The sequence below is a fragment of the Camelina sativa genome, chromosome 9 (genome assembly GCF_030686135.1).
Source record: "Camelina sativa cultivar CO46 ecotype springtype chromosome 9, ASM3068613v1".
NCBI lineage: Eukaryota > Viridiplantae > Streptophyta > Magnoliopsida > Brassicales > Brassicaceae > Camelina > Camelina sativa.
The window spans coordinates 30,484,837-30,502,132 of record NC_141888.1 but is presented as its reverse complement, the minus strand read 5'-3'; the positions used below and the strand labels follow the sequence as shown (position 1 = coordinate 30,502,132).

At 45.4% G+C, this 17,296-nt stretch overlaps 3 protein-coding genes and 1 pseudogene across 5 annotated transcripts; 3 read left to right on the top strand and 1 right to left on the bottom strand.

Annotated features, from left to right (window-relative positions):
- Nucleotides 1-437: 437 nt before the first annotated feature.
- LOC104712030 (uncharacterized) lies at nt 438-2,551 on the top strand. Of its 3 annotated transcripts, XM_087464362.1 has the most exons (7): nt 438-523; nt 628-1,048; nt 1,309-1,483; nt 1,576-1,659; nt 1,738-1,845; nt 1,957-2,229; nt 2,322-2,551. In XM_087464362.1, the coding sequence occupies exons 2-7, from the start codon at nt 633-635 to the stop codon at nt 2,406-2,408; spliced, it is 1,143 nt and encodes a 380-aa protein (XP_087320488.1). In that variant the 5' UTR covers nt 438-523; nt 628-632; the 3' UTR covers nt 2,409-2,551. The 3 variants fall into 3 exon arrangements, 2 of the variants coding, with proteins under 2 accessions (XP_087320488.1, XP_010427123.2); XR_015565796.1 differs by lacking the exon at nt 438-523 and having other exon boundaries at nt 581-1,048; nt 1,738-1,858; XM_010428821.3 differs by lacking the exon at nt 438-523 and having other exon boundaries at nt 581-1,048.
- Nucleotides 2,552-10,253: 7,702 nt separating this feature from the next.
- LOC147938995 (uncharacterized) lies at nt 10,254-13,847 on the bottom strand (annotated as a pseudogene).
- A 1,091-nt stretch (nt 13,848-14,938) lies between these two features.
- Nucleotides 14,939-15,361, top strand: LOC147938994 (uncharacterized). The gene has a single exon (XM_087465831.1). The coding sequence runs from the start codon at nt 14,939-14,941 to the stop codon at nt 15,359-15,361; it is 423 nt and encodes a 140-aa protein (XP_087321957.1).
- A 333-nt stretch (nt 15,362-15,694) lies between these two features.
- Nucleotides 15,695-16,716, top strand: LOC104715651 (uncharacterized). Its single transcript, XM_087464363.1, has 4 exons — nt 15,695-15,877; nt 15,962-16,069; nt 16,162-16,434; nt 16,506-16,716. The coding sequence occupies exons 1-4, from the start codon at nt 15,869-15,871 to the stop codon at nt 16,590-16,592; spliced, it is 477 nt and encodes a 158-aa protein (XP_087320489.1). The 5' UTR covers nt 15,695-15,868; the 3' UTR covers nt 16,593-16,716.
- Nucleotides 16,717-17,296: the final 580 nt, after the last annotated feature.

Genomic DNA, 17,296 nt, shown 5'->3' with positions numbered 1-17,296 from the left:
AAAATTAAAAGTAGTATTAGTATTTTTCATTGAAATCTGATTTATTTTCTATTTAATATAAATTTTAAAGATATTGTTATTGTTTGGTTACCATATATTATTTTGTTTTTCCTCTGCATATTTTTTTTTGTTCCTCAAAAACTGTTTATTCCATTTCACATTATTTGTTTTAATTCATTTTCTTTTTGTTTTTCTAGTGGTTAAGAGTAGAATAATGAGTTTAGTATTTGAAATGCATAGAATACAACCAACTAATTTTGCTACAAATTTTATAGAAGAAAAGAATTTTTTTTTTTTTTTTTTTAATCATAAAATGAAACTGTTCTAATTAAACTTTATGAGTCATCATGATATGTATGTTAAATTTAATATTATGCACATTTCCAAGACTAAAGTGCTACTGATAAATAAACCAAACCGTCACGTCTCTTCCACTTCAGTTACACTGCGCCTTTTCTGTTTCCTCTTCTGTGATCCTTGTTCTTCATGTGAGTATCTAAACAGGTGCTTGAGCTGTTACAAGGTACGCTTTTTGTTACTTCTTTTCATACTCGTGGCTCGGACACATGCTTTTTGTTTTGGCATTAAGGTCTAAATTTTTCTTGTATATGTTTTTTTTTTATTCAGAGAATATGTCTTACGTACCACCACATAAACGGCATGAAAATGTAGGAATGAGAGCATCCTCTGTTCCACCTTCTCTACGTCCGAAGCTTAATAAAAACCTCGCGAGTGCTAATACAAAGATCATCTACGCGAAGGATTGCATTACTAGATGGTTTCTCGTTTGTTCAGAATCAGAGGACAACAACTTTCAACTGGTGCCTGTTTCTTCATTATGGAGGAAAGACGCTGAAGAAAAATCATTGGTAATCTTAGCGAAGAGTGAGATTGGAAAATTGGAAACTCCATGGTTGTGGGTAACAGAGAAGGTGGAAGATGATCTTATAATGGGATTTGATAGGGCAAAGAAGACGTTGCTACGTTATAAATCAGAGGATGTCAAACCCAGACTGATAGTTCGATTTGGAAAAGTTGTCTTCCATGGGTAAAAAAAGAACTATTTACTTTTCCATCTATTTTTGATTTTTTTCAGACACAAACGACACACAAACTCTGTTTTACATGGTTGGTTAGTAATAAGACTTGTGTTGGTATAAGAGCATTGTAATGTGTTGACAGCTTGGAATCTATAGTTGAGTCTGTTAGCTAGAGAGCTATCATGTTAAACATCATTTTAGGCATAAGGAGTTTTTGCTATGTCGAATAAACGAGTTTACCAGTTCCAATCTTATCAAATTGATGCAGTGTTAGTTCATCAGAAGCTCTAACTGATGGTCCGTTAACTCAAAGCATTTTGGAAAAATTGAAGAAAACTTTTCGTACAAATGTCCCAAAGTCTTATTTCGAGAACATTGGCTATGGAGTAGTACACAATATGGCATTCTGCGTTGAAGAGCCCAAGGAGTTGTATCATGTGAAGGTGGTTTAATTTTGTTTTGTAAGATTCATGATTTGTGTTCATAATTTAGTTTTAAAGATTTTTGAGGCTTGGTTTCTGGTTTTCATAATTAGGTATCAGACAACACTCGTCCTGATATAACCATCTCTTGTAAATGTATGGTGGACCAAAAGCATAAACGACTCAACTTTTACAAGGTAAGTCTTTTTTCGTCTTCTCTCTTACCACATTTTCAGAGAATCATATTGAAGCTTTTGTTTGCTTTTTTTATTCAGGCAGAGCTTAATGCTTTGAGGCACTTAAATCTTGACGTCTCATGCCTTGATCAAGATCTTGACATGAGGTTGCTAGTTGACTCAAAAGAGACATTAACCAATCTCTCTGTGAGTTGACTTTGTATGTTCCATACTTAGTATCCAAGAAAATGAGATGAATGATATATTAAACAAGTGATATGTTAAAGATGTGAAATATGCCTCTTTGATTGTATCCAGGAGAATGAGATTAAGAGTCTTAAAGAATTGACTGATTCAGCGGAGATAGATCAAACTGTGACAGGTGGGTTAAGGTGGCCGCTTGGGCAAAATTCTTGCGCGGATCGATATAGGGTTTGTGGTGTTTGGCATACTGCAACTACTACGTACATAAACCAAACTCTGAGGCTTCAAATTCGAGAGGCTGATCGATATGATTTCCGTACTGGAATTGGAGGTACCTCAAGGGAAGTGAATATCAAATTAAAAGCTTTGAGCACTATACTACTAAAGGTAAGATCTTCCTCTTCTTTTTTTTAAGACATGTTCTTCTAAATATAGTGATGGTCAACAAGTGACAATAGTTATTATGTTTACAATTTCAGGAGGAAAATGTGGAGAAGAAATGTGTTTCAGACATGCTGAAAGATTGTCTGAAAGCAGTTTGGGATTACTTTTTGAAAGAAATGTAGTGTTGTCACTTTGTTTGTCTTGTGTTTTACCTTTCAGTTTGTTCTACTTGCTCCAAACTTTGTTGCTTTTTTCAGATTTTGGCTCATCTATATTTTGTGGGTTTAAGATTTTGAATTCAATATATATTTTTATGTTGCAATCCTATATATATTTCTCCGGTCAACAATTTGATTTCTATATTTAAAAATAGAATATTTTTTTTGTTGGCAAGGAAACTGTAGAATCTAAGATGAACATGTTTTGGTTTTACAAAAGAAAACAAACTATTTTAATTGCTCAAAAGTTCCCTAGCCTTTTTCAAAAGAATATACTGTATAAGAGAGTTTCCAAAATATCAAGACTCATAAGATGAAAATGTTCTCACTAGACTTTCATTTTCGTTATCGGTTTATTCTTTTTTTTTTCTTTCTTTTTGTTTTGGTTTGGTAAATGTGCTCGATCACTCGAGCTCGTAGTCACAAGCACTGACCCATGCTTGAATGCTACCAACGAGCCACTAGCGACAAGCACAATTTATCGGTTTATTCTTGATATGAAAATTGGGAAATTCAAAAAAAAAAAGAAAAGAAATATTTTGTACATTTCCAAGACCAAGAATAAAGAAAGCTACCTAGTGATAATTAAAGAGACCTCACCGAACCGTCTCGTCTCTTCCACTTCAGTTCACTGCGTCTTTCCAGTTTCCATCTTCTTGTGACTTGTGCGTATATGTTGGATATGGGCTGCGTCCAGTATGCCGCGGCCCAACAAGACGAGATAATTGCGATTTCGGCCCGACAAAATTGGATGAAAGTCATTAGTAACTCGTAAAGGGCAATCTCGGGAATTCCCGATGGAAACCCTAGAGAACCCTCGGTCTACAGTCCACTATATAAAGCAACAGTACTCGCTGGAGAATATCCATCAGACTCACGTACAATACCCCGAGAGTAAAACTTTGTGTCTAATCATATTTACTGTTTCCTGTATAATTCTCGTTAGCTTCCGAGCTCGTCGTGACTCACTTGCCAGTTCTCCTGTGAACTGACGAGCACGATCTTGACTCGTTTTAGTGACGACCTCGAATTCCTATCGTTAATAAAAGAACAAACTTCTCTTTCCCCAAAAATCGATATTTATTTAGTGTTGTGCAATCCTCTGTACAAACAATTGGCGCCCACCGTGGGGCAAGAGCAGAACACTTCTTTTTGACAAATCAATACCGACGGTCCTCACTTCCTCGAAATTTCAAGATCAATGACGAACCCTAGCGACGATCTCAACGAAGCAACGGAGCAGCCGATGGAGCAGCCGACGGAGCAGCGATGGGGGCGAACGAGAACGCGAACTGTCCTGCCTCAACCCTCTTCGGCGATCTCAACCGAAGGCCCCTCGCCGAGCACGATTCCTCCGACAGCGCCCGACGCGACCCTCGAGCCCCTCGCAGCTACAAACGTTGGACCCGGACCTGTCACCGACCAGCTGGTAACTAACGCCGCCGCTCTCCTCAGCGCTGCACTCACCAACGCTGCCGCTCTCCCCAGCGCCGCGCTCACCAACACTACCGCTCACTCTAATGCTGCTCGCCCCAACGCTTTGCCCGTCCAAAGGAACGGACTCGACGACCTGATGCAAGTCATACTCGATCGACTCGATGGTCAGGAAACGCGAACGAACGAGCGGCTCGAAGCAATCGTGGCAGCGCAGGAAGCGTCGCAAAATCAAATTAGCAGGCTCAAGCAGCGAAGGAGCGAACGCCGGAGTGAGAACGACCCTGGTGAACAGCACGCAAATCCACCGCTCCCTGCGACGCTATCCGTAGAGAAACGCTACGAAAGCCATAGACGCCCACCAGCGTCGATCATCGTAGGCTCCATGGAAGAACGCCCCAGAGAAGTCCCATCCGAGATCCAAAACCGAACGCAGAGACGAAGCGGAAGCCCGCCGACCCCAACTTTGCCGAGCCGACAAACCGACGCAGATCTCAAGGACGAAACCATACGGCGCCTTGAGATGATGGTCCAAGAACTCTCCTCGAGAGTTCACCGGGCAACGAGCTCGGCCCCCAATCTCGACCGAGTACTCGAAGAGGTCCAGCGCTTGCCGTTCACTGCAAGGATCTCTCGCGTTCGTGTTCGTTACGTAAACAAGTTCAAATTCACTCCGTACAATGGATTGGATGACCCAAAGCCGTTTCTGACTTCTATGAGTTTTGCTATAAGCCGAGCTCACTTCAGTGAAGAGGAATACGAAGCTGGCTGCTGTCAACTCTTTGTCGAGAACCTAGCTCACGAAGCTTTGGGATGGTTCGCTCGGCTCCCACCGAACTCTATCGGAAGCTACCACGAGCTGACGACCGCCTTCTTACAACACCATTCCACATTTATGATTCGAGGCGCCTCGAATGCCGATCTGTGGAACATGTTCCAGCAAACCAACGAGTCGCTCCGGGATTTTTATGGAAAGGTTCAAAAGAATAGTTTCAAAGCTCTCGATCGCTGATGACACAGTGATATCAGCTCTCCGCAACGCTCTCGCTCACGGTTCCCGATTTAGGGAAGACATCATAGTCCATGAGCCCCTGTCTCTTGACGACGCGCTGCACCGCGCCAACAAATACATCGAGTTGGCTGAGGAAAGCGCATCGAGAGCAAACCGACTGCTGCCAGAACCGCCGACCTCTAAGTCGGCCAAAGGGAAAGAAAAGGCGCAAGACGAGCATCATGAGCCTCGTCAACACCTTGACAAGGAGTATGCTGATAAGCTGGAAAAAGCGAAGAAAGCTCAAGCGTTCGCTGTGAGCAATCAGGACCCTCAAGCATCCTCGTCGAAACCCTGGAATAACAAATGGGTCCGGGATCCATCGGGCAAAGGAGGAAAAAAGTATTGCGACTACCATAAACGAGCTGGGCATACCACTGAAGAATGCCGCACGCTCCAGCAAGTACTGCTCGATAAGTTTAAGGAAGGCCACGTTGACGTCGAACACGAGCGACGACTAATAACGGCTCACAGGGATAACCAATTTTTTAACCCTGAGAACGAGAACCCAAGTAGGCAATACAATACAGCTCCCGCCCCACAGCACGGCAAAGAGATCCTGCCCCCTCCCCCAGCACCAACCCTTAAGAGGAACCCCGAGCCGGCCGACGACCCAAACGCTCCAGCCCCGCGCCGAAGGATTAATATGATTATGGGCGGCCTAACGACTTGTCGTGACTCGGTTCGTTCCATCAAAGCTTACAGGCGGGGTTTAGAGGTCAAGCGGGACTGGATGACTCAAAGCACGCAGCCCATCACGAACTCCGAACCGATCATATTCACAGAAGACGATGCATCTGGCCTAGCAGGGCCGCACAACGACCCATTGGTGGTTGAGATGGCAATTGGTGAAAGCATCGTCACCAAAATCTTAATTGATACTGGCAGCTCGGTAAACGTCATCTTCAAAGACGTATTGATTCAGATGGAGGTCGACCTGCGCACAGCCGACCATGAAGTCCAACCCCTCACCGGTTTCGATGGCGATACAGTTATGACGGTCGGCACGATAATGCTTCCAGTCTACGTAGGCGGAACGATGCACTGCATCAATTTTGCCATTGTTGACAAACCAATCGTCTACAACGTTATCTGGATAAGATGAAAGCTGTAGCATCAACGTACCACTAGTGCGTAAAGTTTCCTACCTCAAGAGGTATATTCACGCTGCGAGGAGACCCGTTGATCGCCAGAACTTGCTTCATCGTCGAACGACAGCAGCGTAATGCTCGCACCTTCGCAATCTCAGACCCCGCCGAGCAGTTAGATGGTCGCGTCCGTCCGAACACCGAGCTAACCATCCAAGTGAACATTGACCCTTCTGAAGCGACTCGCTGCGTAGGGATCGGTGCCGACCTACCAGAGGCTATCAAGGACGAGCTCGTCAAGTTTCTGCGCCAGAACGTCACCACCTTCGCGTGGAATATGAGCAGTATGACCGGGATCGACCCAAGTATAACCTGCCACGAGCTCAATGTAGACCCAACGTTCAAACCGGTCAAACAAAAGCGCCGTAAACTCGGACTAGAGCGCACCGCTGCCGTAAACGAGGAGGTCACAAAGTTGCTCGCTGCTGGATCCATCAGGGAGGTCAAGTATCCCGACTGGTTAAGTAATCCAGTAGTTGTGAAGAAAAAGAATGGCAAGTGGCGGGTGTGCGTCGATTTTACCGATCTTAACAAGTCGTGCCCAAAGGACAGCTTTCCTCTCCCAAGAATCGACCAGCTGGTCGAGGCAACTGCGGGAAATGAACTTCTATCGTTCATTGACGCTTATTCAGGATATAATCAGATAATGATGCACAAAAACGATCAAGAGAAGACAGCATTTATCACCGACCAAGGCACTTACTGTTACAAGGTCATGCCGTTTGGTTTGAAAAATGCTGGTGCGACCTACCAGCGCCTTGTCAACCGTATGTTCGCCGAGCAGCTCGGCCACACAATGGAGGTATATATCGATGATATGCTGGTAAAATCAACCCACGCTGCCGATCACGTTTCGCATCTCGCTAAGTGTTTCGAAGTTCTCAACCGATATAACATGAACCTGAATCCAGCAAAGTGCTCGTTCGGCGTAACTTCTGGAGAATTCCTAGGATACCTCGTCACCAAGAGGGGTATCGAAGCTAATCCGAAACAGATTTCGGCGCTTACAAACCTTCCGTCTCCAAGAAATACTCGAGAAGTTCAACGACTTACCGGACGAATTGCCGCCCTCAATCGATTCATTTCACGCTCTACCGACAAATGTCTACCGTTTTACCAGCTGCTTCGCAGCAACAAAAAGTTTGAGTGGGATGAGAAGTGTGAGTCTGCCTTCCAGGAGCTCAAAAACTATCTCGCTACTCCTCCAGTCTTAGCTAAGCCCGACCAAGGAGAAACGCTCTATCTGTACATCACCGTCTCCAGCTCGGCGGTCAGTGGGGTACTCATTAAAGAAGACAGGGGAGAACAACATCCCATTTTCTATGTCAGCAAAAGTCTCGATGGAGCTGAGCTCCGCTATCCAACCTTGGAAAAGCTCGCGTACGCCGTAGTTATCTCGGCTCGGAAACTACGCCCGTATTTTCACTAACCAGCCCCTTCGGACCATTCTGCACAGTCCAAGTCAATCAGGTCGTTTGGCCAAGTGGGCAGTGGAATTAAGCGAATATGATATTGAATACAAGAATCGCACTTGTGCGAAATCTCAAGTACTCGCTGATTTTTTGGTCGAGCTCTCTCCTGAACTAGAATCAGGCACTCCGCGCGAAGAGAAGTGGTCATTGCACGTCGATGGTGCTTCCTCCCGACACGGCTCCGGGATCGGCATACACCTTGTTTCACCAACAGGTGAAGTGCTCGAACAATCATTCCGGCTCGCCTTTGCTGCCTCGAACAACGAGGCCGAGTACAAAGCCTTGATCGCAGGAATGAGGTTGGCTAGCGGAATTGGTGTCAAGAAATTACAAGTCTTTTGCGACTCACAGCTGGTGACCCACCAGTTCAGCGGTGATTACGAGTGCAGGAACGACCGAATGGACGCTTACCTTAAAGTTGTCCAAAACCTATCCGGTTTATTCGAGTCGTTTGAGTTGACGAAAATTCCTCGCAGCGACAATGCTCCGGCCGACGCCCTGGCCGTGTTAGCGTCTACATCTGATCCCGACCTCCGTCGAGTGATCCCAGTCGAGAGTATCGATCAACCGAGCATCAATCTTCCTGCGAACATCGACCCCATCGCTCAAGATTTTAAAAAGAAAAAGGTTATGGAGGATGAGAATGTCCACGTCCCAGCCTCAAAGAAACAAAGAACAAATGACGGTACTCCCGTACTAACACTGATTATCTCTGAACCATCGGCCGGTACTTCCGGTGAATGCTCAGCCGAACAGGAATCTGCCGAACAAGGATCCACCGAGCTCATGCCTAACGACCAAGTATCTGAAGGACAGGAGTCCGCTGAACAAGGATCCACCGAGCAAATATCTGCCGAACAACACAATTCCGTAGGACAAGCATCTGCCGAGCACGAGTCCGTCAATAAAGAACAAATTAGTGCCGAACCGAAAGAGCGACCGTACGACTGGCAAAAAGAAATCCGTGGTTACATCGCCGATGGAATTGCTCCATCAGACAAATGGGAAGCCCGACGCCTCCGAGCTCGTTGTGCGCATTACACACTTTACCGCGGCGAAGTCTTCCGTTGGAGCGCGTCTGGAACCCTTTTGGCTTGCGTCGGTCCTGCCGAAGTCGAAAACGTAATGAGAGAGGTGCACGAAGGCGCCGGTGGCAATCATTCAGGAGGTCGTGCACTCGCAATGCGCATACGCAATAATGGTCATTATTGGCCTACCATGAACGACGATTGCGAGAAATTTGTCGCGAAGTGCGAACAATGTCAACGCCACGCTCCTATTATTCACGCGCCAACCGAGCTTCTGAGGACAGCAACACCGCCTTACCCCTTCATGAGGTGGGCAATGGATATCGTTGGACCACTCCCCGTGTCTCGTCAAAAGAAGTACATCCTCATCATGACGGATTACTTCACCAAGTGGGTCGAAGCTGAAGCCTTCGCAAAAATCGGAACTCCGCAAGTCCAAAAATTTGTGTGGAAAAACATCATCTGTAGGCACGGACTCCCGTACGAAATCGTCACTGACAACGGCACGCAGTTTACCTCGATCCAATTTGAAGGCTTTTGCGCGAAATGGAGAATTCGCCTAAGCAAGTCCACACCTCGCTACCCGCAGGGAAACGGACAAGCTGAGGCGACCAACAAAACAATCATCGACGGACTCAAAAAACGGCTTGAAGACAAGAAAGGCCTCTGGGCTGACGAACTCGATGGTGTCTTATGGTCGCACCGTACCTCCCCTCGCCGATCTACGGGACGGACCCTGTTCTCCCTTGCGTACGGAATGGAAGCACTTGCACCAGAGGAAATCGGCGTGCCAACACTAAGACGCTCCATGCTCATTCATGATCCCGCATTGAACACGGAAATGATGCTCGATACTCTCGACACCCTCGAAGAAGAGCGCGGCAGAGCACTTATCCGAAACTACGGGACGAAGATATGGTCCGTGGACGTTAGCTGATTAATGTAGCGATGCAATACGGTGATCCGAGTTCGGTAAGCATCGATCTCCGCATTACTTTCGAAAGGTCTGGTGTTGAGAGGCTCAAGATCACCCTCTTCGAAATCAGGAACCTCCACTGCAGCCAGCGCTGCCTCGCGACGAGAGCACTCCTCAAGCAAACGATCCCATCTCCACTTTGGAACAAAGAACCCCTCTTCGATCATAGTTTCGAGATACGCAACAGTCCCGTCCACACGGTCAAACTGGAAGCAAAGCTCAAACTTGCGGCGCAAAGCTAGAGTGTAAGCCCTCAACCTCTGGATCCAGGCACGATAAAACTCGACCTCAGAACGAATTACATCGTCCGATCTCACAGCGAGCCGCTCTCGCGCCCTTCTCAGCCAGGCCGATCTCGTCGTCACAGGCATAGTATCGATCCCAATCGTTCGAAACAAAAAGAGATTTTTCTTAACAAACAAAAAGAGATGAAATGGTGAGAAACGAACATTTGAAGAGCATTTTATAGAGCAAGCAACGCAATTTTCGAGATGAAACAACCAATCCAGTAGTTCTCGAAAATAACACCTTTTGCATGATAAGCACATGGCAAATCTCCAAAAACAAGTACAATACCTAAACGGCCAATCCAACGATAATGCAAGGTTCCAAAAAGAAAAAAGTACAGCGCCCAGCAAGGCTCAACATCCGCTACATCACGGGAATAAGTTCTAAAGATAAGAGTACAATAAAACACAAGTCACTGGTCGGCATCGACCTGAGCGCCCGAGGTCGCGGGTGCCCCTGCCGTAGCAACCTCTCCCTCCACGATCACAGGAACATCTGCGCTCACCGGTGCCACCTGAGGAATCGCGTGGCCGAGCATGCTCTCTAGGCTGATCGTAGTCTCTGGCAGGGCCTCGAGATCGCTATCCAGAACATCAGTAACATCGAAACCAGCGATCTTGTCCTCCAGTATCTTCGCGTCAGTCTCCAGCTGAAGCAAAGTCTTCGGCGGGATGGCCACGCCTCCCGCCAACAGCTCCTGAAGACACTCATAAGTACCCGACACCTGACACAACGTCATCAGAGACTCGTGCGTCGCTTTGTTATCAATAATGTGCTTCCTCAGCCTTTCAATGCGAGACCTATAGCCAGTGACCTCGGTATCAAAACCCTGCCGCTCTGCTTGCAATTGCTGCAGCTGCCCTCTCTGAAATGCTTTGTCTGCCTCAAGCTGCTCGATGCGGGAACGGGAAGCTTCCAAAGAAGCCTTGTGCTCGGCCAGAGAAGCCTTGTGATCGGCCAACTGTTTCCTGTAACCGGCGTTTTGCTTCGTCAGGACAGCAGTAACCCCTCGCTCCTTCTCAAAATCCTGGCGAAGCTCCTCGGCTGATCTCCTGGGCGGCTCAGAAGGGCGAGCATCAGCAACTTGCTTCGCCAGCTCGGCGAGACGGCGCTCGTATGAGATGACCATACGGTTCACAAGACCACCATCCTGAAAGCATAAGGGATAAGAAGTCAAGACAACAATTGAAAGTGCTAACTCAAAACATAAAGAGAAATGCCAACCTGAAAGTGTTTGCGAGCCCATGATCGGTACAACTCAGGATCGTGAAAGGAATCCACAGAAGGCAACGGGTCAGAAGAAACGCGAAGTTTGCTAGCAAACTCGCCACAAGCAACTCCATGGTTGACAAAAAACTCGCCCTTCGTCTTGTAGGAGAAAGAGAACGTGTCATCAAGCTCAGTGGTATCACGTGGCACACCATCCCTCCTAGATCTCTTGGATGACTCGGGCCCAGAAACAACCACCTCGCCAAGAGAAGCTCTCTTCCTAGTCGAAGTAGGACGCCCAGAATCAGCAACAACAATAGCTAAGGCATCAGAAGTCTCGCCGAGCGGCTTCTTCTGTGCGTGAGAGGCAGCCGAGGAAACAGTAGTAGCTCTCTTGTCGACACGAGCAGGAGCCACCTCCGCCGATCTAATATCACCAGCAGGCCGCTGCTCGGCACCAGCTCCCGTGACAGGATCAGCGACCTCAGCATCAGCAACGCGCGCAGAAGGTACAACGTCAATGCACTTCTTGAACTGATCGGCGTATCGAGGGAAACGGGTGTTAACCTTTCCCATTCCTAAACGTGGTAGACCTGAAAAGGAAAACAAAGTATGACAACCTAATAACCATCAAACGCAACCATGAAAGTTATAAGAGTTTATAGAGAACTCACGAGATCTCTTAGTAAGCAAGGGCCAATCAATCGCCCCTCTCGCTCTGATCTTCCTAAGATTATCAAAGAAACCTGGAGGATGAGCGCGTAGACGAACAACAGGCTCTGCAAACATCAACAAAAACAAAAGTGTTAGAAACTAATCAGAAAAAAAAAATCAACAGGCAAGGATAAGAAACAGCAAAGCTACCGGGAACCATATTCCACTCAGTAGCATAAAACATGTCAAGGTTCTCAACCGAAGTCTCATCTAGCTTGACAAAGAAAAAATAACGCTGCCAACGACGAATCTTCTTCTCAGCCCCGGTGACGATCTGATAACCCGACATAGCACTAGTATAAAAGTATCCAGGACTACCTCTGACTCTCGTGAATCTGGTGGCTTCCTCGAGGAAATGCGCATCAACCTCTACACCACAATCGGTACCAAGTATCGCCAAACCAGCTGCGTTGCGGATACCTCCCACAGAAAGCTGAGAAATGGCAATCTTACGTCTAGCACAATAGCGCGTCAAGAACTCCGGCAGAGGAAACCAAAGGCCGCAATCAGTGAAGTAATGCGTCTAGAGGGTGATAAAACCTGCAGGAGGCGTCCAAGGACGCTCGTGAGATTCAGGAATCTGGAATACCAACCCATCGGGCATCTTACACCACTGGGCCATCTCGGCAATGGTATCCGATGTGCACAATGAAGAACCCTGATCGATCGGACCAACGGCGAGTTCGTCATCGGAACCAACAAGAACGGCACCAAGACCCAGAACAGCTGAATTTGGAACCGCATCCTCAGCCGGTACGACATCCATAGGACTTCCACCGGAACCGCTCTCGCTACCCTCACTGAACTCGGGAATATCATCAAAGTTGAAATCGTCGCCCAAACTATCGATACTGAGATTTCCACATTCTGCCCCAATGTCCACACCATCAAAAAAGTTCAGCTGGTTAATATCGTGCCTCTCAGAGAAAGCGCGTCGAATTCCTGCGAGAGTTTTACCACGCGCATATGTGGGAACTCGAGACTGTGACTGAGGTCGTCCGAACTTTCTAGATATTGGTCTACTAACGCCGACCTCACCACCATTGCCGAGCTCATCGCCACCAAGCTCACTATCGCTGCTGATCTCAACCACTTTTCCGGACCTTGCCGCAAGCCGACCTCCCATCATCAGATCGGCATCGCCATCATCAAAACCAGCGTCGTCTTCACTTCGACAACAAGTCACTGTGGCAACTTCGTGGTCGGCACCAGCGTCATCGAGTCTTGCCGACCTCGAGAGACCCGGAATGGCGGTCCGCACTTGACAATTATCGACCTCATGACAATCCCATGTGCCGACCTCAGCCATACTAATATTCCCCGAGCTGAATCGACCAATTATCTTGTCAACTCCAAGTCGCCGATCACCAACCTCACTGTTGCCAATCGCGCCGTGCCGAACTCGACCATCAAGGGACACGACCTCAGAGCACCGATCAAACCCGATTCGCCAATTCCCCTCATTTTCAACTCCATGACCGACGGGATCCCGAGCTTGGCCGAGCCCAATTGCCTCATCACCAAAGTCGTTCGCGCCACTCTCAGGACCGCCGACCTCGTTTAGGTCACTCTCTCGATCCACCGGACGGGACCAACCGGTTCCTCTCGGGTTTGAACTACCGATCCGATCTCCGGATCTTGCGCCGCCGAGCTGAGAGATGCCGAGCTCACGACCATGGAACCCGTCACCGCCGAGCTCGGCGATCTCATTCGGATCCCTCTCCGAGCCGGTCTCACATCCGACTTCAAAACCGATCTTAACCCGGCGATCTACCAACCCGCTCGAGCTCGACCCAGCTCGGCGACCCCCGTCTGATCCAAGTCGCCGCTCTTCACCAACCGCTGCTCGCCGACCAGATCCGCCAACCTCAACTTCAGTCCTATCAATGCCGATCTCACGGCATTTACTAGCAGAATCATTCAACCGGCCGACCTCAACTTCTCTCTGCCGATCGGGAGAGTTCATTCCTACTCGCCAATTAGTTAACTCGCTGTCATCAGCCATATCACCGCCAATCTCAGAATCGCGAGGGTCGACAGATCTAGGCTGATCCGAAATCAACGGCCGATCAGAACCGACCATCGGCGACCACGAAAATCCAACGGCGAGAGCGGCGGCCGAACTAGGGTTTTAAGGAGAGCAACCAAACAAAGAAAAGAAGAGAGAGAAAGGAAAGCATAAAAATAAATGTAAAGAGATAGAGAGAGAAAGTTACCTTCTGATGGAGTGGAGGAAGTTAAGAAAGAAGAGAAGATGGAGGATGCATAAATAAGTAAATTAAATGGAAAAATTACTGTCAAATCCATCATCTCAATCCGCGACTCTCTTTCCTTTTTCGGGAATGTCATTGAAAACCGCACTCAAAATAAAGACCAAAGGATCTTCCCGGATGCCTCTCAAAAAACGAGTCCGAAGATTTTACAGAAGAAATTACAGAAGTTATAGAAAGAAAAAAAAAATTTTACAGAAAATCACTGTAGCATTTTCATTTCCCAGGAGCAATCTGAGACGATCTGTGCCGAGCAGGCATATTATAGACAATACAAGCATGCCCGCCGATCGCAGAAAAACTGACGCTCTCCGGACTAAGGGGGGGACTATTGTTGGATATGGGCTGCGCCCAGTATGCCGCTCGGCCCAACAAGACGAGATAATTGCGATTTCGGCCCGACAAAATTGGATGAAAGTCATTAGTAACTCGTAAAGGGCAATCTCGGGAATTTCCGATGGAAACCCTAGAGAACCCTCGGTCTACAGTCCACTATATAAAGCAACAGTACTCGCTGGAGAATATCCATCAGACTCACGTACAATACCCCGAGAGCAAAACTTTGTGTCTAATCATATTTATTGTTTCCTGTATAATTCTCGTTAGCTTCCGAGCTCGTCGTGACTTACTTGCCAGTTCTCCTGTGAACTGACGAGCACGATCTTGACTCGTTTTAGTGACGACCTCAAATTCCTATCGTTAATAGAAGAACAAATTTCTCTTTCCCCAAAAATCATATTTATTTAGTGTTGTGCAATTCTCTGTACAAACAGTATAAACAGCTTATTGAGCTGATAAGTGATAAAAAGGTACGATTTCGTTTCTTCTTCTCTTACTCGTTGCTCAGAGACTTGATCTTCCGTTTGGAATTAAGGTTTCTCGTATCATATCATTATTTACAGAGATGTCTTACGTTCCACCACATAAACGACATGAAAACGTTGCAGTGAGAGCATCCCCTGTTCCAACTTCTCTTCCAACAAAACCCAATAAAAACCTCTGGAGTAGAGATAGAACAATAATCTACGCGGACGATTGGATTTCAAGATTGCTTCTCGTTGGTTCAAATGGCGACGACAGCTTCCAACTTGTGCCCGTTTCTTCAGAATGGAGGAGAGACACAGAAGAAAAGTCTCTGGTAATCTTAACGAAGAGCAATTACATAAAACCGGAAAATCCATGGTTATGGGTAGCAGCGAAGGTGGAGGATGATCTTATATTAGGGTTTGGTAGGGCAAAGAAGATGCTGCTACGTTATGGATCCGAGGATGTCAAAGTCAAGCTCAGACTGATCGCTCGATTTGGGAAAGTTTTGTTCCATAGGTAAAAAGACTCTTTCCTCAGTTATATGGTTATTTTGTCTTGTGCATGCCATGGTTATTTAATAATTTGACTAATGTAGTTTTACTTTACTGTTTCGAACTTATCAAATTGGTGCAGTGAGCCTAGATCAAAAATGCAACCTAGCACAAACACTTTATTATATGGATCATCAGAAACCGTAAGAGATTGTCCGTTGGTTGAAGAGAGGACACTAAATAAATGGAAGAAATCTTTCCAAACAAATGTCCCAAAGTCTTATGTGGAAAACATTGAGTATGGAGTTGTACCTGATATGAGATTTTGTGTTGAAAAGACCAAGGAGTTGTATCTCGTCAATGTGTGGTTTTTTCGTTGTTCTGTTTCTCTTTTGTTAAGATTTAATATAATGTATGTCTTTGGTTTCATTATTTGAAGATTTTGAGGTTTGGTTTTTCAGGTATTGGACAACACTCGTCCTGGTGTAACCATCTACTGTAGATGTAAGGTGGACCATCAACATAAACGACTTAATATGTACAAGGCAAGTTCCTCCCTCTTCTCTCTTTCCACATTTTCAGTACTTTCAGACATGATATTATGAAACTTCCGTTTTCTTGTTCATCAGGCTGACCTTAATGTTTTGAGGCACTTAGTTCTTGACGTCTCATGCCTTGATCAAGAACTTGACATGAGGTTGATGGTTGACTCAAAAAGGACATTAACCAATCTCTCGGTGAGTTTTTACTTTATCTATTCCGTACGTAGTATCCAAAACAAAGTGGTATAGTTTGAAAATGTGAAACATGGATCTTTGACTGTATCCAGGAGACTGAGATTAAGAATCTTAAAGAGCTGACAGATTCAGCGGTGATAGATCCAAATGTGAAAGGTGGGTTAAAGTGGCCTCTTGGGAAATCTTCTTGTGCGGATCGATACAACGTCTGTGGCGTTTGGCATACCGTAACTACTACATACAGAAACCAAACTCTCATGCTTCAGATCATAGAGGCTGACAGATATGATTTCAGAAGTGGAGTTGGAGGAACCACAAGGGAAGTTGAACTCAAAGTTAAAGCCTTGAGCACTATGCTAGTAAAGGTAACGTTTTTTTAAATTCATGCTTCTAGAGTTGTAGTCATGTTAAACAAGTTATGTTTACAAATTTTCAGGAGGAAAATGTGGAGAAGAAGTGTGTTTCAGACATGCTGAAAGATTGTCTGAAAGCAGTTTGGGATTACTTTTTGAAAGCAGTGTAATGCAGTCACACTGTGTTTTTTGGTGTGTTTTCCAGTTTGTGCTATATACTTTACTCCAAACTTTGCTGCTTTTTTTTTCAGTTTTTGGTTCATCTAATACTTTGCATCTTTTGGATTGGAAAAAGTATTTGATATTTAAAACATTATCGTTTAGATTTTCAACTTTGTTTAGCGTGTACGTTTTCATCAATTCTCAGTTGTGATTTGCGGATTTAACAAATTCAAGATTTGATGAATTCACACATCATAAGATATCCAAAAAGCAAATATGAAACGAAGCAAACCAGAAATAGCTAAACCAAACCGAGGCGAAATAGTAATCAATGTGTCAATACTATAATTTTTTATTTGGGTCAACAATTTTAATTCTACATTCAATTTTCTGCAATTAAAAATGAATATGTTTTGGTTTTATTCTATAAAAGAAATAAATTTGCAAAAAAATAAAGTTGAATAATTTTGTCTACTTTTAAATTTGTGTGTATGAGTTGTAAATGTGTTAATTTTACCTATTAAAATTATAAATTTGTTTATTCGTCTATATTTTTCTTAAACACTTCATATTAGTTATAAGTTATAACGTGTCTCGAATGAGCTGTATTATACTGTAAGTAGGATGTATCCAGTGTTTAGAAACAAATCTTTGGATGATTAATAAGTATCGATATAAAGTAAAGAAATTATAAGATGATTTGTACGTATCG

Excerpts from the sequence above, each read along its gene's own strand:
- LOC104712030 (XM_010428821.3), top strand. The coding sequence starts at position 609 with ATGTTTTTTTTTTATTCAGAGAATATGTCTTACGTACCACCACATAAA. Across the intron at positions 1,660-1,737 it reads AACGACTCAACTTTTACAAG|GCAGAGCTTAATGCTTTGAG; the intron begins GTAAGTCTTTTT and ends TTTTTTATTCAG. Across the intron at positions 1,846-1,956 it reads AGACATTAACCAATCTCTCT|GAGAATGAGATTAAGAGTCT; the intron begins GTGAGTTGACTT and ends GATTGTATCCAG.
- LOC147938994 (XM_087465831.1), top strand. The coding sequence starts at position 14,939 with ATGTCTTACGTTCCACCACATAAACGACATGAAAACGTTGCAGTGAGA.
- LOC104715651 (XM_087464363.1), top strand. Across the intron at positions 16,070-16,161 it reads GGACATTAACCAATCTCTCG|GAGACTGAGATTAAGAATCT; the intron begins GTGAGTTTTTAC and ends GACTGTATCCAG. Across the intron at positions 16,435-16,505 it reads TGAGCACTATGCTAGTAAAG|GAGGAAAATGTGGAGAAGAA; the intron begins GTAACGTTTTTT and ends ACAAATTTTCAG.